At 43.6% G+C, this 21820-nt stretch overlaps 2 protein-coding genes across 4 annotated transcripts in view; one reads left to right on the top strand and one right to left on the bottom strand.

Moving 5' to 3' along the window:
- The window catches only part of FAM81A (family with sequence similarity 81 member A), a 128671-nt gene extending 109283 nt beyond the window's left edge, over positions 1-19388 (bottom strand). For all 3 annotated transcript variants that reach the window (XM_073877093.1, XM_073877096.1, XM_073877091.1), the window contains exons 1-2: positions 19265-19388; positions 18927-19097 (exon numbers count right to left, since the gene is read on the bottom strand). The gene's annotated coding sequence lies outside the window, so the exon portion shown is untranslated. The remainder of the gene's footprint in view (positions 1-18926; positions 19098-19264) is intronic.
- A 22-nt stretch (positions 19389-19410) lies between these two features.
- Positions 19411-21820, top strand: part of MYO1E (myosin IE) — a 190610-nt gene continuing 188200 nt past the window's right edge. The window contains exon 1 of the mRNA XM_025883701.2: positions 19411-19547. Within this exon, the coding sequence (XP_025739486.1) occupies positions 19545-19547 (3 nt within the window). The 5' untranslated portion in view covers positions 19411-19544. The remainder of the gene's footprint in view (positions 19548-21820) is intronic.

Raw genomic sequence — 21820 nt, 5'->3', positions numbered from 1 at the left:
ATACATTCTGCACTGCCTACGTCCTGCACTGCCTTAGAGAGAAATACACCTCCATCTTGTGCAAGGTACTGGTATGCTGCGGTTTGGGTCTCACGCAGCCAAATCGAATCCTAATTTATCCAGTGTTCTTCCCCCGTGTTTATTCCTATGAAAACACAGCCTGCATTATCATCGTAGTTACTTATCTGAGTGAAACAAAATCTGTCCTCCCAGGGTTTATACTTTTCTTAAGCGGAGGGCTCCAAAGTTGCCCCCACCAATCACCCACACAACTACCAGTGTGACTGGAAAGCTGGCCCGCTACCCAAAGGCGATGCTGTGGAACCACTCCAAGCCAGCCTTACAGTCTCAGGGTTTCGAGCCTCTAGGCGATGCCGTGGTTAAGACTGTGGCCGTTTCTCCTCTAGCACAATTTCTCTCTCTCACACACAAATAAGACCACCAGTAAACCCAGCAAAAACCACAAGGCAAAAAAAAAAAAAAAAAAAAAGCACTCAAAAATGTCTTATAACTGGCATTCTCCTAGTCTCCATGCCCTGATGGTGTGGTATTTGGCGAATCAAAAGTAATTTTTAAAACTCTGACGGTTTGGCATTTGGAGTATTGAAAGCAATCTGGAAAAGCCTGATAGCCAGCATTTATGTCGCCATCGCCAGCTGCAGAAACAGATTGTCAGGGTGGATTTCAGTAGGATCCGAGGAGTCAGTGTATCCGGGCACATCAGCTCATTTGTAGCAGCATTCATGAGTTTCGGGGACATCGTCTTTAACAGACTCCAGCAGGAAGTGTGTGCTGATTAATTCACCTTTCTTCCCTCAGAGACTTTCGGAGGCCAAACACTGTGTGATGGGGTTTTATGCCTTTACACCAACTTCTGCTTTCATTGGCTTACCTGTAATTGACAAAGGCTTCAAAGTCTAAGCAAAGTTAAGAGTGGCCAAGAGATAGAAGCACAAAACCCGGACAATACCTCAGAAGTCTGAAAGGAAAATAATTACACGTTATCCATAGAATACTGTCCAAATGTCTGGACGAGTCTGAGAATCGTACAGGGTTAAGGTCCCAATCATGCTGGATTTTTGGACTTTCACAGTCTTAAACCAAGAGAAGCTGCAATAATAACTCTTACTGGAGGAACAATGTTTAATAATTAAAATGACTGGTTCATTCACCATGTACTATTTCATCTGATTCTCCCTTTCCAGCTCTAAACCCACCGTCACATGCCACAGCTTGGAACAAGAAAGAATCCTTTGTCCAGAGCTGCTGCCAAAGGATTCCACAAAGTAGCCTCATTCCCCAGGGTACGTCCACGAGGGTTTGCGCAACTTAGCCTCTACCACAGAGGTCAGGGAATCTGACTTGGCAGTATCTATTCTTGTGCAGTCATCAGAGAATTCGTGTAAATAAATGAAAGTCAAAATAACAAAGCGGCGGGAGCCCAAATGAAATGACTTCTCTCCCTTATGTTACACAAAGGCTTCCCTTCCTCTTGCCCCTGATGGTGCACATATTACTCAGATCGACACCCTTCTACCCACCTGGCTCCAGGAATCACACTGTGACCAATGTGGTAGGGCTCTCCTTTCAACACAGACTCCAGGCAGGGAAGGGCTATACTTAAAGGAGGATCCCAGCAAGGACTCATGTCACTCAAGGTCCTCACACAGTCACTTAATGTCGATCAAACATTTCAGGATGGGTGCTTACTATGTGCCAAGCATTATGGTAGCTACTAGAGATACAATGTGATAAAAAAAAAATGGGGTCCCTGTTCTCAGGGAATTGAAGCCCACTAGATGATAATGGCTAGTGCCCACTGACCAGTGCTGTATGCTTGATATACATTACCTCACTTGATCTTCAGCACTGTAAGGCAGAAGGCTATTATCGTCCCCCATTTTACAGATGAGGAAGTCAAGGCAAAGAGGGAGCTGAGTGCCAAAGTTTAAATGCAAACATGTGTCCGAGCTGGGTTTGATCCCAGGCAGCCTGAGTCTGCACCCTTAACTATTGTACTCAGCCTCCACTCCCCTGCCTTCTGATGTGCAGACTCTGGATGCAGAGGGAGAGGGGGCCTGGGCAGTGAATCCACAAGACAGGCTCAGCAAAGCAAAACCACCTTCAGAAGATAGAGACAAGAATGAGGTGAGAGAAATGCTTCTCTAAGAGAAGAAGTTAACAGAAGACAATGGGCTTCTGAGATGTTGGGAATTTTATTCCCTTTGAGGGAAATTACATTGCATAGGCTGATAAGGAGAAAGTGGGACGGTGAAAGTTTTGTGCTCATCCCTCCGCTTGTCTCTCCAACCTTGAACTTGCATCTGAGGCAATGGGGCAGGCACAGTCTCAAAAAAGGATCTGTGGCATCAGCACCATTGGACAGAAACCAGATATGCCATATTGGTGTGAGAGCAGACTTGCTTATTTGACCGGCTGGAAGTTTCTCTAAGATTGTGGTCAGCAAAATCCAAGGGCTTCCTGGTGGTAAGATTGAGAAAGTTTTTGCTGAGGCTGTTTTTCTGGCTATGTGTCAGCTTTTGAGGGTAATTTGCATGAAGCTTGTAAGAAGTGTATTTTCAAGGCCTGAAAACACAAAATGTGCCAGGTTTAAGGTAAGTGCTCTGGTCGACCAGACACCTGCCTGCTAAGGCTTTGCCATGTATCATCTTCCAAGAATCAATAAGCCAGTTCCAAGGTTAACGTTTTAGGAAGCAGCTGGATCTGCAAATGCATTCAGCAACATGCAATAGGAGGAATGGGAGTGGAATGTCAGGCCCTAGTGGGTGGAGAGGCAAGATCAAAAGCAGCAATGGCTGCTAGCAGAGTCAGTGTTTTGGAACCAGCAGACCAAGAGTGAGTGAGTTTCCTTATCTTTGAAATGGAGTTAGTGAGAATACCAATCAGAAGAGGCAGTTGAGGGGCACCTGGGTGGCTCAGTGGGTTGAACGACCAACTTTTGATTTCAGCTCAAGGTCCTGGGATGGAGCCCTGTGTTGAGCTCCCCACTCAGCAGGGAGTCTGCTTGGGGATTCTCTCCCTGTCCCTCAGCCTCTTCCCCTACTCACGCTCTCTAATCTCTCAAATAAATAAATTAAAACGAACAAACAAACAAACACCTCAGGCTGAGCATCAGGCTCCCTGCTCAGCCGGGTGTCTGCTCGAGGACTCTCTTCCTCTCCCTCTGCCCCCCTCCCCACTCCAGCTCGTGCTCTCTCTCTCTCTCTCTTAAATAAATATATAAAATCTTTAAAAAAAAAGGCAGTTGTGATAACTGAATGACTTAATGAATACAGCGCACTCTGTGCATTGGCTGGCACGTACTATATTCGCAACAAATGTTAGCTGCCTTCATCATCACCACCATTACCATCACGGTCACCATCATCATCTTGGCTTTTCCACTTACCATGTATGTGACCTGAAACAAGTTATTTTTCTTTTGAAACAAGCTTTTTAAAACATCTCTAGGTTTCAGATTCCTCAGTTTTATAGTGAAGATAAAAATTAGTTATTTTCAAGGGCATAGTGAGGATTAAACAAGATGATGCACATAAAGCGCCGAACACAATGCTTGGCAAATAGCAGGTGCTCACTGAGTGGGTGTTATTACCTGGTTTTGTTTTTTTTTAAGATTTTATTTATTTGAGAGAAAGAGAGCGCACAAGTGGGAGGAGGAGGGGCAGAGAGAGAAACAGACTCCCCACTGAGCAGGCTCGATCCCAGGACCCCGAGATCATGACCTGAGCTGAAGGCAGACGCTTAACCGACTGAGCCACCCAGGTGCCCCCCTGTCGTGTATTTACTTCTAAGTGGTTTTTTTGTTTTGTTTTGTTTTTTGTAGTAGACTATTTTTTTTTTTTTGAAGTAGACTTCAGAGAAAGATCAAGTGTTATGGACTTTCCATGACATCTCACCAACCACCCTACTCTTAAAACATTTTCTTCTGCAAGGTGGGGCTTGATCTAAGGATCGAGGTGTGTATATATAAACCATTCTCTGGAATTTTCATGTCCGGTCCTTACTCCATACTGGCTAAGATCACATGGAGCACACACATCTGAGTAGGGGATAGAATCAACTGTAGCAGCATTTGCAGCCTCAGGGCGTCACACTCAGCTTCTGGGCCTCTCCTACAACCCTTCCCATTCTGATGTTCTGAACTCCTGGCCTTCAGGGCTGCCCTGTCTCATGGTTGGGCTCATATCATCGGACAAGAGTCAGAAGGCTTTGGGTGATACCTTCCAACAGAACTGACTGCACCTGAATCACAGGTGCAGAGAGAGAATGCCTGGTGGTCCTTCTTCAGTCCTTCATCAACTTTAACTATCTCCTCATATTCCTCCTCTGCCTTCCAGCCTTGGTATCTGGAAAGGCAATTTATGACCAATTCAGGGAAACTAACAATGCCTGCTGATATACTCTGCCTTTAAAGATCTTCCCCTTTGGTCCTCATGCCCAACAGAGCAGAGAGCTTTGAGGAACAGAAGGGCACTTTGCTTCACATCAGAAGCTGGCCAAAGGGCACTGAGAGTTGGGGTATTGACCACGGTTTACTGAGCTCCCCAATACTCCGTTCAGCAGAGGAGTCTAAGGTGGCATAAATAACCTTTAGAAGTCATGAAATCGACCCTTCTGCCTCCTAGCAGCACTGGCAGTTAATAAGTAATGACCTTGACCCTTACCTTTCTCCAAGCCATCTAGAGGAGGACCCACAGAGCTTGAGTTAGGAGTGGACTGTCTGGCATCACTTCTGTTTTTTGCATGGGACCCCAGAATTTTCTGCCCAAACATTGTCAAGCTTGCCTCCAAGCCCAAAGAAGATATTTCCCAGGTCAGTCCTTCTAAGGGTGACCCTGATGCTGGTATGTGCACCTGAGGCTTAAAGAGTCAATGAAGAGTGCGTTTTGAGGTGGGGGGGAAGGGGGGGAGGAACTTGGATACATTGCCTGGGGAGTTCATATGCATATGCAAGGGATCTTTGCTGCTGCAGGAAGAGTGGGAAGAGAAAGGGGATACAGGATGAGGGCCAAAGCATGGACTAGCTCTCCCCATGCCACCATGTTCTGGCAAGGAACTTCAAGGAGTCTAAGAATTCTAAGTTCAAACCTGAACTTCCAGGTTGTCCTGAAGGTATTTTTGTCAAAGTAGGAGGACAAACCATATTTTCTTTGATGATTAACTAGTTTGATTATAACTTTATGATATTTAGACATATGGGTTGTGGGCTTCCATTTGTACTCTTGTCTTGGGGCCTATGACACCCCACGCCCCACTGGGCTACCTTCTGGGAGAGAAGCCTTCACAGCCTACATGGCTCAACGGTCCAGCTAAACCCACATGCTGAATAGCCTTGCATCTGTGCCATTCTCCAAATCACCCTATTTTGACTCCTAAAGTGGTCAGATCTTACAGGGCATTGAGTTAAGGATTCATACTTTGGCCACATGTTTTGCACAAACCCTATACTACCTTCCATGTCTAAGGGCATTAAATAGAATATAAGTTTTATCTGGATTCCAGGGATCACACACTTAATTCAATGGCATTATGGGCCTTGGAGACATGCCTGAAAAAGATGATGGGTTCAAATTTAGCTGACAACCCAACTTTCTTCTTACTGAGTGGCTTGTGCCAGCCAAGGAAGAAAGGAACAACTTCAGGCACGAGAAGCCCCAGGAGGCAATATGGGTAGACAAGGGAATAAAGCAGCTAGCAGAAGAGGGACTTTGAAGAAAAAGCAGAAGTGTACACAAGTATTTTTTAGGGAAATTTTGCTATGCATTATGAGGAACTTGCCTAATTTTCCCAAAGAAAGGTCTATGAACTCAATTGATTAATGGAGACTGCTTATGGATTTGTTTGTTTGGGAGGAGGGTGACCGAGGGATGGGACCAAGTGCTGAGTCTGGCCCGAGGATGATCTTGGAGTGACAGCACGAGGGACCAAGGGTCACGGCACTTTGGGTTAACCCGGAGAAGGAATCGCGGGCATCCATTTTTCTTTCCCCAGAGCTGACTGTGTGAAGGCTTCGGGGGACATGAGAAAGTACCTGAGAATGAAGCTAAGGAGTAACCACAGCAAGTGAACTCAGGGCTTCCTGCCCGATGAGCTAAGAGATGAGCTGCACGCTTGGCCTTGGGCCGCCAAACTCTCTGCTTTTAAATGTGTGCTTTGGTTGGTTTTCTTTTCTGTTTTTACTATAAAAGTAATTCATGCTCATTAAATCAAATTTGGGAAATACAGAAAAAGTTAAAGGAAAAGCGAAACCATCCATGGTCCTATCATCTAAATCCCATCCATGTAAACATTTGTTATATTTTCTTCAAGGTTTTTTTTGTTCCCTGTATAAATGGTGTGTGTGTGTGTGTGTGTGTGTGTGTGTGTGTGTGTGTGTGAGGGGGGGGAGAGAAAGAGAGAGAGAGATGGATTTTAACATAATTAGATTCACTTCCCTAAAGCTCTGTTTTCAAGGCAACAGGATTATTGTGATTTTAAAGTACTAACATGAGTCATTTTAGGATTATTGAGCAACTTCACAAGGTTTGGTCAAAACAAAGTTGACTTTCCATTATCCTGTCATCAGGAATCACCTACTCTACTATTCAACAGCTTTTCTCATGGTCCATGTTCAGTGGAAAGGATAACAAGATACAAATGGAGAGATGAAATGATAAGAAATACAAGGAAGGCACACGCTTTTATGACTTCAAAATTTAAGGAAATTACTACACATTCTTGAGTCCCTTAGTCACAACAGACCTATTTCTGACTAAAGTTAAAGAGGTTAAAAATCAGGTTTAATAATCTGACTTTTCTGTTAAATGCTGTCCTAAAAAGGATTAGGATTCAATTTTCATGGCATAAGTAACTTCACATTTACTTGATGACTTTTCTCAAAGATGAGCAATGGAGGAGATCTGACATACCTGAGGATGGGGTATCAACAGTATATAAGCAGCATCGTAGATCATATTTTACATGGAGCAAAGACTGAAAAACCAGACTTATTTTGTGACAGCCCCAAAGAGACAAAAGTGCATCTCAGCTCATTATTTTCTTAGTGAGTCTGAGAAAGTGTTCTGGGGAGAAACGTTTCCAAATACTCAATGAGGTTTCATACCCCTGGGCTTTTGTGTATATAGATCCTAACACCTAGAAGAGTCTGTGCTAATTCTTCACCTTTCTAGATTGATCTTTGAGAACAGCCAGCTCATATGGAACCACTCCAAGAAGTCCTCCTTATGCTTTCAAAATCTTTGCTGACATGATCCCCTATGTGGCCTTTGTATTATTCTGCCCTAACAATGTATTTTGCTGGATAACAATATCTGCAAATGTTTCTAAACAAAATGTTTACAATGGTTGAAAAATCAAGCATTATAAAACATATCTAGTGTACAGTATTGCTTCTACCCCTGCTCCCATGTCTCATACTTATTGTGTTTTTGTGTCTTTTCTAAAGTTTCTTCATGCAAACATAAATACAAACCTATTATTTCCCCATCCCTATGTTCTTAAGGTACCTTGATATACATACGATTCTTGAAATACATTCTATTGTTTGATATACATACTATCCAGTATTTTGCTCTTTTCATTTTAACTTACTAATACATCTCAGAAATTTAGCTGAGATGTATTTCCCTATCGGTTCAGAGAGAAATTCCTCATTCTGTTTTAAAAGTTCTTTAAAATTAAAAAAAAAAATCTAGTATATGTTGTCCTCTAATATATTTAGCCAGTTCCACTAATGATGGGCATTTGGGTTGTTTCCAATCTTCTGCTACGCCCATGATGTTTTGTAGGCATATGTTAATTTGCACTGTGTGTGTACATCTTTGGATAAATTCCCGAAAGCAGAATGGCTGGGTCAGAGACTGCACAATTCTGTAATGTTGCTAGATAGTGTCATTTTGCCATAGGGTTTCTACCTATTTAGCTTTACCAACAGAGAAGTAAGGAGGGAAAGTTTCAGAAGGAATGACTGGTATCACAAGCAACAGGACACCTGGCCAGGACAGGGTCCTGAGGTTCAGCCAGTCTCCCCCAGGAGTGTCTGGGGCCTCTGTTGGCTCCAGCTGAACACATCTAACATGGAGCTCACTGAACCTGGAGCCTCCTCTTGGGTTCTCATTTTCTACTAATGGAATCACAATTTTCTCACATTTAAAATCTTGTAGGAGAGAGTGTGGGCAGGTAGACATTCACTTTTCATTTTATAAACTCTAAGTTCGTAAGCTTTATAACAAGAAGCGTGTATCTCTTTTGCAAGTTAAAACCAGTGATAGTGTACTACAAAAAAATTTGGAAGTCTAGTCATTTTTGGGGGGGGTTATTTATTCACTCAATCACTTTTTATTCTGTTACCTGTTATTCTTTTTCTTTTTTTCTGCCAGGTGCCCAGGGAATGGTTTTAAATCACTTAACTTTGTAGGGAAATTTATCAAGAAAAAGCATTAATTCTCTTACTTTACAAATTATTCCTAAGCATTGCCTCCTGCCACCACTCTCAAGTTTTGAGTTTTATTTTTATTTAAGTAATCTCTGTAACAAATGTGAGGCTCGAACTCATGACCCCAAGACGCTCTTTTAACCGAGCCAGCTAGGTGCCCCCCTACTCCCAGTTTTTAAAGTGAAAAGAAATTAAGAAAAAATTCTTTTTTTAAACAATTTTTTTAAAGATTTTATTTATTTGATAGAGAGAGACACAGCGAGAGAGGGAACACAAGCAGGGGGAGTGGGAGAGGGAGAAGCAGGCTTCCCGCTGAGCAGGGAGCCTGATGCGGGGCTCGATCCCAGGACCCTGGGACCATGACCTGAGCCAAAGGCAGTCGCTTAATGACTGAGCCACCACCTAGGCACCCCAAGAAAAAATTCTTAATGAAATGTTTAATTAATAGTTATAGGAGTTGGGATACTATTTTAGGGAAAGTTTACATAGTAAAGGGGCATCTGGAGGGTTCAGTCGGTTGAGTGTGTGACTCGATTTCAGCTCAGGTCCTAATCTCAGGGTCATGAGATCGAGCTCTGTGTCTCTCCCTCTCCCTCTGCCCTTCCCCCGCCTCTAAAAAAATAAATAAAATAAAAATTTACATCATAAGGATTTATGATAGTTGTGTGGTATTTTTAGGTGCTTTAATATACTTTTCAATCCAGAGATGCCTTATAAAAGTGCACATTTATAACCATTTTACACCATTTGGAAAAAAATTGTAGTAGAATTGTACTACCTTAAATCATAGAAGTTTGTAACTGTCATAGCTGCTTTTAGAATCACATTCTTGGTCAAGTATAAAATTCATTTCCTGCAATGTCTTATCAAAGGCATGCATGCTTGGCTTTGAGATTTCCAGGAATCTAATTATAGTAAAGAGAGAAGCCATCTCCTGGTGCCCTTGGTCTTTGTACATTCACCTTCGTACAGATAAGGTCATTATACATGAATGCACCTGAGCCATCTTTCCATATGGCACCCGGCAATCACCCAGGTGACAAGAGAACATTTTGATTGATCTCATGAGGGTGCTGCCTGCCAACTCAGCTCACAGTTCAATTCCATCTACGTCACCATCTCTGTCAACCTAGCAGCATTCATTTAACTATGTTTCTACTAAGTTGCATTTAGCCTTGTTGCTTTATCAAAATTAGTGAAATACAGGAAAATATGAATGCAAACACCAGTAACAGTAGTGTAGTTCTCATAAACTTAGAACAATTGAGACAGAGGAAATCATAAGGTATGCAGAAGGTAGTGAATCTTGAGGCTCAATAACGCAGCTCATACTGAGAATTCTCTATGCATTAGTCACTATTCTAATCACTTTATATGACTTATTTTATTGAATTCTCACAATACTATATAAGAAATTAGAGGTATTATCATTATCTGCTTTTATAGATAAGGAAAACAATTCACGATTTGTAGAGATGTAAATAGGCTGACCCAAATTGGAAAGCTCCCTTCATTTTAGACTTTATATGGTCAATTCTGCTCAGCTGGGATGGAGAAGTCCAAATTTAAAGAACATTTACTGGGACATCTGGCTGGCTCAGTTGGTAGAGCGTGTGACTCTTGATCTCAGGGTCACGAGTTCAGGTCCCATGTTGGACAGTAGAGCTTACTTTAAAAAAAAAACCAAAACATTTACTAAATTCTGGACTTACAGCCTAAGACTATATCTAAGAGACAAGACATAATTAGGTATTTTACACTAAATTTTAGGCCTCTGAAAATAGAGCCCTCTCCTTAAAACACACAAATCTGCTTTTGAATTTCATATATCTGGCATTGGTGTGTATTTTCAGGAACATGTTGTATATGAAAGTAGGAAGCCCTTGTGTTGTTGTATTTTTTTTTTAAGATCTTATTTATTTAGTTAGTTATTTGTTAGGGAGCACGCACACGTGCACAGGGATGGTGGTGGGAAGGGGCAAAGCAGGAGGGAAAGGGACAAGCCGACTCCATGGTGAGCGCAGAGCCTGATGTGGGCCTTGATCTCATGACCCTGAGATCACGACCAGAGCCAAATCAAGAGCCGGATGCTCAACCGACTGAGCCACCCAGACGCCTCTGTTGTATATGTTTTTGAGGTACATGGAAAGATGTGAATCCTTTGGGGACAGGGCATTTGTCTTCTACTTCTCCAGTGCCTACAACAGTGCTCAGCAAATGTTTCTTGTGGTGAGTGAAAACAGTAGTGGTTTGGAAACCGTGCTGCCAACCTGCAAAGCACCAAAACTAAGAAACACTCTATTTAAAGCAAATCCCCCAGGGCGCGTGGGTGGCTCAGTTGGTTAAGCGACTGCCTTCGGCTCAGGTCATGATCCTGGAGTCCCAGGATGGAGTCCCACATCAGGCTCCCTGCTCAGCAGGGAGTCTGCTTCTCCCTCTGACCCTCTTCCCTCTCGTGCTCTCTCTCTCTCATTCTCTCTCTCTCTCAAATAAATAAATAAAATCTTTAAAAAAAAATAAAGCAAATCCCCCTATTGATAATGAGAGAGGCTATGCATGTGTGGGAGTGGGAGGCATATAGAAAATCTCTGTATTTTCCCCTCAATTTTCCTGTGACCCTAAAACTGCTCTAAAAAATAGTCTATTAAGAAAAAAAGTAAATTCCCCCAAATGTTTCTAACAATCTCTTGAAAAATATGTTATCTTAGATACATATTCACATACACATCTCTGTAAATGCACAAATATTTATAGCCATTTTTATAAACACATTTATAGGTGCATGATAATAAAGGCAAAACAGATGTCACGTCTTAAATATATAAAAACATTTATAGGTGCATGATGATGAGTGGAAATGATGCTGACTGTTGCAAACCCATGCTATTTGTTCTGTTGAAGAGGTGAATGGAACTGCCCCCATGGCCTCCCCAAGATATTGTGTATGGGTTAAGGCAGCAGACAGATGCAGCAGGCAAACTGCTTCATGCCCCCAATTTGGAGTACCTATTATGTCCCTTCCTCAGACACTCTGTCCCCATTCACCATCTTTATGTAATGGGGTAGTAGGTTTAGGATACCACCCCTGTGACCACATTTGCTTGCAATGCAACTGCACAGACACCTGATCCAAGCTGCACCTTGCATAGGCTTGCCAAGGACCTATGACCTAGGTGGCGTGGTTTGACTGTGTGAGTCAGATTCTCTTTCTCTTTCTCTCCCCCTCCTTTCTCTCTCTGGAACTTGAATCGAGAGGGACCTGAGTCAGGACTATGACAAACTAAGGACACTTTGCAAGCTGAAATTATGGGAAGAGGAGCAATGAGGGAGTTGCTTAAAATGGGAGAAGCTGGAAGAAACAGAGAAGAACACCCATCCATGCAGAGAAGCTGGGAAGCCAGAGCACAGAATGCCGCACAGGCCCCCCTTCCTCTGTGTTCTTTGTCCCCTGGGCTCCTGGACATATATACCGTTAAAACATTTTTCTCATGAAGCAACTCATGTGCTTTCTCCATCTCCTCGTTACTAAAGAGACTAAATTAGAACAGCAGATAGCGGGAGAAAAAAAGTCTCTGACATTGGAAGACATAAACTTAAAAATGAAATCAGGAAACACAAAACAGGGGCACCTGGGTGGCTCAGTCAGTTAAGCACCTGCCTTGGACTCAGGTCATGATCCCAGGGTTGGGCTCCCTGCTCAGTGGGGAGCCTGCTTCCCCCCTGCCCCTCCCCCCCACTCTCTCTCTCTCAAATAAATAAGTAAAATAAAATCTTAAAAGGAAGGAAGGGAGGAAGGAAGGGAGGGAGGGAGGGGGAAAGAAAGACAAAACAAACAAGAAAGAACTGCAGAGGTACAGTGATACTGGGCCATGATATCTAGTGGCAAAAAGTCATTCCATTCATCATCCCCAAGGACCTCCGCTCAGTACAACGCTGTGTGATAATCGATATTTATAGTGACGACCTGCGAGCCTGCAGGCACAAGCTGCTTGACATGCAGAAGGCAGTGAAGCATGCAGTTTACTACAGAAAAAATTTCCTTCAAGTTAAAAAAACGTTTTGGTTCCTTAAAAAGGCTAAGTTCATGCACTTGTTCTTTTTTTGGTTTTTAAAATACATATATTTATTTATACATGCCTTCCTTGTTTGAGCAAAGACTAAAGATGACTTACAAGAATACGCAAAATTCAGTAAGATAGTATAATTGACAGGAAAGAGAAAGAAGGAGGAAAACCAGGGTGTGGACATGAAGTGGATCCAAGGAGCTTCAGTTATCTGCAAAGCTCACTTCTGTGAAATACCTCACTCCTTGATAGATCATGGAATATCGTAACTAGTATTACTCATTACTGAATCATTTTTAAATCTGGAAGAAGGCCAGAGTTTATATTCTGAATCTAACAGTCAAATTGAAACTAGAAAAGGAAAAGAAAATATTGGCTTAAATCAGAGAAAACATAATAACAAAAATGCATTTAATGAGCTGTTAATTTTTCCCCCCTACGGGGCTTGAACTCAGAACCCTGAGCTCAAGACCCTGAGATTAAGACCTGAGCCAAAACCAAGAGTCGGACACTTAACCAACTGAGCCACTCAGGTGCCCCATAAAACTTTTTTTTAAAGTTTTATTAATTTAAGTAATCTCTACACTCAACATGGAGCTCTAACTCATGACTGTGAGATCAGGAGTCGAAAGCTCTTCCAACTGAGCCAGCCAGGCATCTCACAAAACTTTTTTAATATTAATCAGAAGTAGCATCACATTATGTTACCTAACTGTTGAAATGCTCTTCACTATCCTTTGTACAATCAATATTAACATATTAGGAAAAGAACAAAGATGTTTAAAGTTGAGTTAAACTCTCTACACAAATGTAATTTTTTAATATAAATATGATTTTTAGTTCTCATAAAAGAAGCAAGAATTTTTCCAGGAGCCCTGGTTTGGAGAGGCTCCCAGGGTTCCTATTCATATTGGGGCCACATCAGGGAAAATTCCTTCTGAAATTTGTAGTAGGACATTCTTACTATGGAGTTACTGCTTATAGCGTAAGAGTTGGGGGCTTCAGAGTCAGGCAAATATGTAGATTCTATGCAGAAAAGCTGAGTGATAGCTTGGGCAAGTTACTTCAAACTCAGTTCGTTTCTTTGTTTTTTCTCTTTCTTTCTTCTTCTTCTTCTTTTTTTTTTTTTTTTGTAGATTTTTGAAAGTGGTGACAGGTACACAGGTAACCTGAGTTTGTCTGGTGAATTTTCATTGTCATTACATTTTCTGGACAACCGCATACCGATATGGGATGAGACATTCCTTATTCTTTTGGCCCTGAGAGCTTTTTTCCACCTGGTATCAATGCACACATCTGAAGTTCCCGTTCCCCTCATGGAAAATTTCTGGGTCTCTTTGAATACCCAAGGGGCACACCTCTTGACACTCGCTGCACGGATGCACTTGTGAACAGTGATGGTGTATTCTCCGGTCACCTTGTTGGTGGCAGAACGGCCCTTCGTCTTGCCACTCTTCTTTATGGGAATTGCAAACCTCAGCTTAGTTTCTTAATTGCAAATGAAGTTAATACGGTTGTATGGAAGACTAGATAAGATATTATATGGTAAGCACTTAGCTCAGAGCTAATACCTACTGAACCTAACAAATACCTGTTATGGTAGAAATAGTGAGTGCCCAGGACATCCCACATCAATGTGATATAAGCATCTCTTTCACTAGTGCTTTGGTAAAAATTTCTGGCCTAATTTTCCCATTAACAAATTTTTCTTTAATTGTATTGTTGTGAATGCATTCTGATGTTCTCTTATGGTACTGACATGGAAACTAGTTTCATTGACTTATTTTATCTTTTTACTGATTGTTTTCCAAAATATATAAGCAGTGACTGTTTTCACTGCTAGATTCATACGGAATCGTGCTTTGTCTCCATTTGGATTTTTTTCTTTGTTCCTTTTCATTCAAGCCCAGATAAAACTGCATTTTTAATCATGCCCACATATGTGTAGAGTCTCATCTGACTAGCTCCATCATGTGTCTATAATGAGTTTTACAGTTTTAAAAGTTGTTTTCATTTCATTGCTACTATGAGCTCGAATAACAAAGAATATAGGGTAATATATCGATATTGATGAGTCCTCTCAAAAATAGGTGTAAATCAAAAAAATTGGGAAAGCTTTATAAAGCGAGAATTTTGGGGGGGCGGCTGCAATTTGGCCAAAAGTTTAGGGAGACCATAATCGATCATTCAAATTATCAGGCCGTTTGGGGAATGCAAGAGGGGTTCCATTAATAATTTCACTGAGATAAAGGCATAAACCAGGACTCTCCCACATAAACCAGGGCATAAAACTGACAATTTATCTTCCTAAGATGGGGAAGGAGCAGGGCAGGGCTTGAAGGGATTTTTTGTGAAATGATAGGCTCTATCACACGCTCATACTCTATATTCTATGTTGAAAATGTGAATTATGGGTTCTGCTTTGAGAATCCAAGCTCTGCCCTTATAGTATTGGACTCAGTTCTAATCCCTATACCTCAAGAAAAACACAAAGACAAAGATCCAGGAAGCCATAACTAATGTGATCAAGAGCTGTGGGTCTTAATAATGTTTTGGCAGTTAATGACATCTTTGAGAATTTGATGAAAGCTATTAACTCTCCCTGAAGGAAAGGGCACACACAGAAGCCCCCACGACTTGGCATATAATTCAGACGGCCGCAATCTGTCTGATCTACCCAGGGACCTAGGCCTGAATCCCTGACCTAGAACACATGGCAGGTGGCAGAAGAAAGGAACGAATATTTGTTGGCCATCTTTACAGGTATTTCATTTCATACGCACATCAATGTATTTTACAGATAAAGGAATTGAAGCACAGAAAAATTACGACCTCACAGCTAGTTAAGTGAAAGAGCCAGACTTCAAATTCACCTTTATGTGCCACTAAATCTTATAATCTAAGTACTGCTTAGACACGCAATTTTTTTTTAAGTTGGTTCCATGCCCAGCATGGAGCCCAACACAGGGCTTGAACTCATGACCCTGAGATCAAGACCTGAGCTGAGATCAAGACTCGGATGCTTAACTGACTGAGCTACCCAGGCACTCCACCATACAAATTTATATATATATATATTTATATATTTATATTTCAATCTGGAAAAGAATCATATTACAAAATCATGAAAAATGAACACAAGCATATATCTTCATCAGAGTTCCACCTATTGGAATTACCTCTTAAAACTAGAAAGAGATTATTAGGGCAGTTAGGGGTGCCTGGGTGGCTCAGTCGGTTAAGCATTGGACTCTTGATCTCAGGTCAGGTGTTGATCTCAGGGTTGTGAGTTCAAGCTCTGTGTTGGGCTCCATGCTGGGTGTGGAGCCTACTTAAAAAAAAAAACGTAAGCATTTAAAAAAACCTCAAATGTTAATAAAAACAACATTTAGTGTCAAGATTGATAAATTGTTGTTGGATTATTGAAAGATTTTTCAGTGTCTCATTGTATCCCTGGTTTACCAGGGAAAACAACCAAATCTTTGCCTGTCTCTCTGGAAGCCCATGTCAACCCAATTACTAATCAGGGATGACTGTGGATGGGATGGTGGCTTAGGTAACATGTCATTTACAACATAAGCAGTGCTTCTTGTATAACTGGTAAGCTCCAATATTCCTTTTGGTAATCTCTGTTCATTAGTTCCTAAGATACCTGATTATTTTCTGGCATGCCCCTGAAACACGGAATCAGTTTCCCTGGGAATTTGGTGGGTCCTGTCTGTTTGTACCTCCCCAGTGCCTAGTACAGAGTGAGTGCTCGACAGATATGTCCTGTTTCCTGTCCAGTTCATGCTACAGATTGCTGCCAGATGAATTCTCTAACCTAAACTGTAGCTCCCAGTACAGCAGTTCCTTGCACAAAACCACTGTCACTTCTCATTATATTTGTACCTTTCCTATAGTTATTTATTGTTTTAAAATTATCTTCTGGGGCGCCTGGGCAGCTCAATCGGTTAAGCATCTGCCTTCAGCTCTGGTCATGGTCTCAGGGTCCTGGGATCAAGTCCCGTGTCGGGCTCTCTGCTCAGCGGTGAGTCTGCTTCCCCATCTCTCTCGCTTTTGTGCTCTCTCAAATAAATAAATAAAATCTTTAAAAAAAATTATCTCCTGTCTTGCTCCTTCTAAAATTGTAAGCTTGGTGAGGCAAGAAACCATTGTACTCACAGCTGCTGTGCTTACCTATAGTAGGCATTCAATCATATCTATTGCCTGACTGTGTGGATGATTACTAGAAGAATTTAGTCAACATGATTGTGTCTTTCAATTTTTAAAATGGAGGTACAATTTACATACCCTTCTAAAATGTATAATTCAGTGACTTTCCACATATTCACAAAGTTGTACAACCATCAACACTATCTAATTCCAGAATATTTTCATCACCCCAATAAGAAAACGCAAACTCATTAGTAATTACTCCCAACCTCCTCTCCTCCCAGCCCCTGGCAATCACTAATTTACTTTTCCCTATAGATTTCCCTATTCTTTACACTTATGTAAATGGAATCAGATAATATGTGGTCTTTGTGCCTGGCTTCTTTCGTTTAACATAATGTGTCCAAGGTCTGTTCATGTTGTGGCCCGTGTGAGCACTTCTTTTCTTTTTAAAGGCTGAATAGTATTCCATTGTATAGATATAGCACATTTTGTTTACCCATTCCAAGCAAGATGATTTTTAACATGCATACCAACTCTAGCATCAAGTGAAGGTCTACCACCAAAGTTCATAAAGTAAATCACAGTAAATCATTATGCTTCATACTTTCTCCTAGGCCAGAAGTTTTCTTTAAATTTTTTTATTGTTATGTTAATCACCATACATTACATCATTAGTTTTTGATGTAGTGTGCCATGATTCATTGTTTGTGCATAAAACCCAGTGCTCCACGCAGAACGTGCCCTCTTTAATACCCATCACCAGGCTAACCCATCCCCTCACCCCCCTCCCCTCTAGAACCCTCAGTTTGTTTTTCAGAGTCCATCGTCTCTCATGGTTCATCTCCCTGTCCGATTTCCCCCCCTTCATTCTTCCCCTTCTGCTATCTTCTTCTTTTTTTTCTTAACATATATTCCATTATTTGTTTCAGAGGTACAGATCTGTGATTCAAGTCTTGTACAATTCACAGCGCTCACCATAGCACATACCCTCCCCAGTGTCTATCACCCAGCCACCCCATCCCTCCCACCCCACCCCCACTCCAGCAACCCTCAGTTTGTTTCCTGAGATTAAGAATTCCTCATATCAGTGAGGTCATATGATACATGTCTTTCTCTGATTGACTTATTTCACTCAGCATAACACCCTCCAGTTCCATCCACGTCATTGCAAATGGCAAGATCTCATTCCTTTTGATGGCTGCATAATATTCCATTGTGTATATATACCACATCTTTATCCATTCATCTGTCGATGGACATCTTGGCTCTTTCCACAGTTTGGCTCTTGTGGACATTGCTGCTATAAACATTGGTGTGCACATACCCCTTCGGATCCCTACATTTGTATCTTTGGGGTAAATACCCAGTAGTGCAATTGCTGGATCGTAGGGTAGCTCTATTTTCAACTTTTTGAGGAACCTCCATACTGTTTTCCAGAGTGGCTGCACCAGCTTGCATTCCCACCAACAGTGGAGGAGGGTTCCCCTTTCTCCGCATCCCCGCCAACATCTGTCGTTTCCTGACTTGTTAATTTTAGCCATTCTGACTGGTGTGAGGTGGTATCTCATGGAGGTTTTGATTTGGATTTCCCTGATGCCGAGCAATGTTGAGCACTTTTTCATGGGTCTGTTAGGTCAGAAGTTTTCAACTCTTACCTACCACAGATCCTGGGAGGACAGTCCTGTTGTAACCCACCAAGGTTACCTTTTGAACTCTTAAAACAATAAAACCAGACTCTCTACCTTATTTCAGGATTCTTCCCCCACCTCCAATCTCCTCACTGCCCACCCGATGCCTTAAAACTCCACATTCTGGAATAACTCACCTTTGCAGTTAGGGTTGTACTGCTAAGTATTTGCAATGGCTAGGGTTGACTAAGGTTGGATGGTGCTTCCCCCGCCCCCCCATCTTTCCTCTGTCCCTCTGCTCACTGCACTGCAACTTCTCCACCACTCAAAAGTCCAAAAGAGAGGGACAGAGGGGGAAAAAAAAGCCTTCCTTTGTTTTCTAAGGAAGTTCAGGTAAAAGGAGGGGTAGGGGAAATGATATTTTTGACTTTCCTCACAATCCAGACGTTGGAAAGAAAAAGGATTTCCTTTGGGCGGCTGCCACGACTCTGATCTTTTATGCTGATAAAATATTTCCTTCTTAAAAAAAAAAGTTATGGGAAAATCAAACCACTTCAGTTTGGAAGCCACACCTACTGTAATTTTCGCGTTAAAAAAAAAGAGAGAGAGAGAGAGGCTTACCTCTCTTTCACGGAGGGTTTTGCTCCAACAGTTGAGGTCTTGCACCCGGGAGCGAGCCGGGACAGCAGCGCTCTTTGGAAGCTAGCGTGGAGGACTACAGGATCCAGAGGTCTTTGGAAACTCGAGCAGCCCCAAGCTTGTTGGCTACCACGGTTTCCCTGAGGAGTGACGCTGTGAAAACAAACCCTGATTGGTCAGGCCTGAGCTGAATTCTCCATTTATGGACAGATTGCCCAGCCCGAGCCGAGGCTCTGCCGGAGGAGTACAGAGTCAGTGGCCGAAGAAAGAAGGAGCGAGCTTGGGCAGCTAGGCAGACGCACGGAGAGCATCGGACTCACCTAGGCGGGCGGCGAGTGCCTGGTCCGAGGGGACCCCTGCCTTCGGCAGCATGTGCCCCGCCTGCTAAGTCGCCTCCTACTCGCCCTCACCTAGCGCCGCCGATCCCGCCTGGATGGAATCCCTCCAGGGTTCCCATTGGCTCCTGTGAGTGCTTGGGTGTCGAGAGCCTGTTTTTGGCGAAGGGGACCAACTTTTTGAAGTTCGCCCAGGAGCCTGCGTTCCAGCCCCAGCTCCCCGGCAGCCGGACCGGGCAGAGGCGCGACCGCGGCGCGAGTCACCATGGTGAGTTGGCCGCGCGGCGTCCCGGGACGCCTGAGCCTGGGATGGGGCAGGAAGCGCCGGCGCGGGGCACCCACCTTGGGCGCGCAGTCCAGGCCAGGGGTGGAGAAGGTGGACGCGGGAGTCGTCACGTCGCGAGCTCTGACTGCCCGCCGCTTTCCGTAAACCCTGGCTGGGGGAGAGGGCGTGAGGGGCCAAGGAAAACTTTCTTTCAAGTCGCTCTCGGCGCCGCGAAACTTTTTTTGTGGCCGGGTTGCTAAGGCTGCCAGCTGTCGGAAGCCAGCGTGTGAGCAGCTCTGCGCTCGGGGGCGCGGCCCTCGGAGGGGACCCCTCTCTTCCTGCCGGGACGGTGGAGCAGCGCCGGTGCCCCTGCGGTCCCGCCCGCCGCGGCGGGGATCGCGGCTCCGCGGCGCGGCAGCCGGCTCGCCGCGCCCCCTCCCCTGCGCGCCCCGCGCTCCCCTCCCCGCCGGCGGGCACGGGCGCCGGCTGCCTCCCCGCCTCCCCGCCTCCCCGCCCCCCTGCGCCGCCCGCAGCTGTCCCGCCTGGCAGCCGCACGCCGGCGGGGGCGGAGCGGCCGCACAAAGGCCGGCGGGGGCGCCAGGTAGGGCGAGCACCTGGCGCTGGGCGGGCGGCTGACAGCGAAAGAGGCCGGGCGCCGCCGGCAGCCTCGCGGGCCGGGACTTCGCTGGGCGCCGGCCCGCCCGTTGGGTCTTTGCGCCGGAGAGGCCGAGTAAACACCCCCCCCCGCCCCCCCCACCGCTTCCCCGAGGGCGAGGTGACTGGGGCTTTTCGGGTGTACAGCGAACGGGTCGCACGGGAGGAAGTCGAGTGTTTTGTTCTTTTTCCTTTGGCACTTTGGGAATACATGGAAGTGGCTGACTTTTTCTCTAACTCGGTTCTGACTTTTCCTCTACCCGCCCCCAATAGCCACTCCGCCCCCCATTTACCTGAACCGCATCCCCCGGGTCTTGGTGTGGTGTGCGTCTCTTCCCGAAGCACAAAGGCAAGGACTCGATTTTGAAGAGATTGACAGTCCATCCGAGAAAGAAAGAAAAAAAAAAGTTCTACTACAAGGCTTAATATTTTTCACACTTGCTTCTTTTCAAAGAACCCTGCTTGGGTGGATGACCTGATCCTCTTCTGGTTTGTTTTGTTCCGTTTTAATGACCGTGAATGTGGAGTTAAGTCAAAACGATAACTAGTACAACACCAGTTTAAAAATCTATCCCGCATGACCAGCCTGAGAAAGGTAGCAAAGGCCCATCCGAACGTACATACAAAACTCGAAAGCAGCTCTAGACTCTGCTGTGTTTATTCAAAAGAATGCTTAAAAACAAAACAGTCTTTAAAAGGGCATCTTTGACAGAAGCTTTTGCTTTTTACGTAGTCCAAAATTGTGTCACCTCTGCTTCTCCCTAAGAGGACACTTGATCTGTAAATAAATTTCCTCTTTAAGTTTCAGGTTTTAAGAAATCAGTCTAACCTACGTTATTTTTGGAACCCCTGTAAGAGAACCATTTACTTACACTGAGTGTGTGGTTGGGTGGAGGAGCTACCTAATTGGGCCACTACCTAATTGGCCACTTGAATTTGAGCAATGTGATAGTCCTAGTACTTTGGAATTGCTATAATTATTTTCCGTGGTTCAATATTTCTATAAAAGAAAAAAGAAAATCAATGTGTTTATGTCAAGGACTTAAAAAAACTTAACTGAATTCAAATACTCAAGTGCTACCTTGGGAAAATTAACTTTCCCTTAGTTAATTCATTTTTCTTGCTGGATGCACGACCAAGTAGCTACCATACCTTTTCTGGAGACCCTGGAATCTCCACACTCAGTTCTGCTGCATTACTTTTGAAGAAGATGATTGATCAAATGGGTGCAGAGGATGCATGTCCTAAGGAAGAGAATTGTTTCCAGAGTTGTGTAGTGTGTCTGTGGAAGGACAGGGAGTGACTTACCTGTTGATGGGTTCCCTGCCAGCAGCATAGGTGGCCCTGATGTGGGCGTCCAGGAGACTTTCAAGGCATCAGAAAAAAGTTGAAACACCTGCTGTCCTGAAATCGGAGATGTGCCATCGCTCAATCGACTAGGTGTAGAGTAACCTGCAAAAATGAAATGAATCATTTCTTCACTGGCTTGAGAAATTGTTCATTGGCTATGTGAGGTCTGAGAACAGAGCATCACCCATCTTAAATAGAAACCTCAGTAATAATGTTACTGTTTTTATAAGACGCTTTCAAGCCAAATGAGACTTCATTTTGTGTTTCACATC

The sequence above is a fragment of the Callorhinus ursinus genome, unplaced genomic scaffold, assembly GCF_003265705.2.
Source record: "Callorhinus ursinus isolate GAN/ISIS: 27379988/994484 unplaced genomic scaffold, GSC_fseal_2.0 scaffold25, whole genome shotgun sequence".
NCBI classification, from domain to species: domain Eukaryota; kingdom Metazoa; phylum Chordata; class Mammalia; order Carnivora; family Otariidae; genus Callorhinus; species Callorhinus ursinus.
Note: the sequence above shows the minus strand (reverse complement) of the source record. Positions and strands in the feature narration are given on the sequence as shown.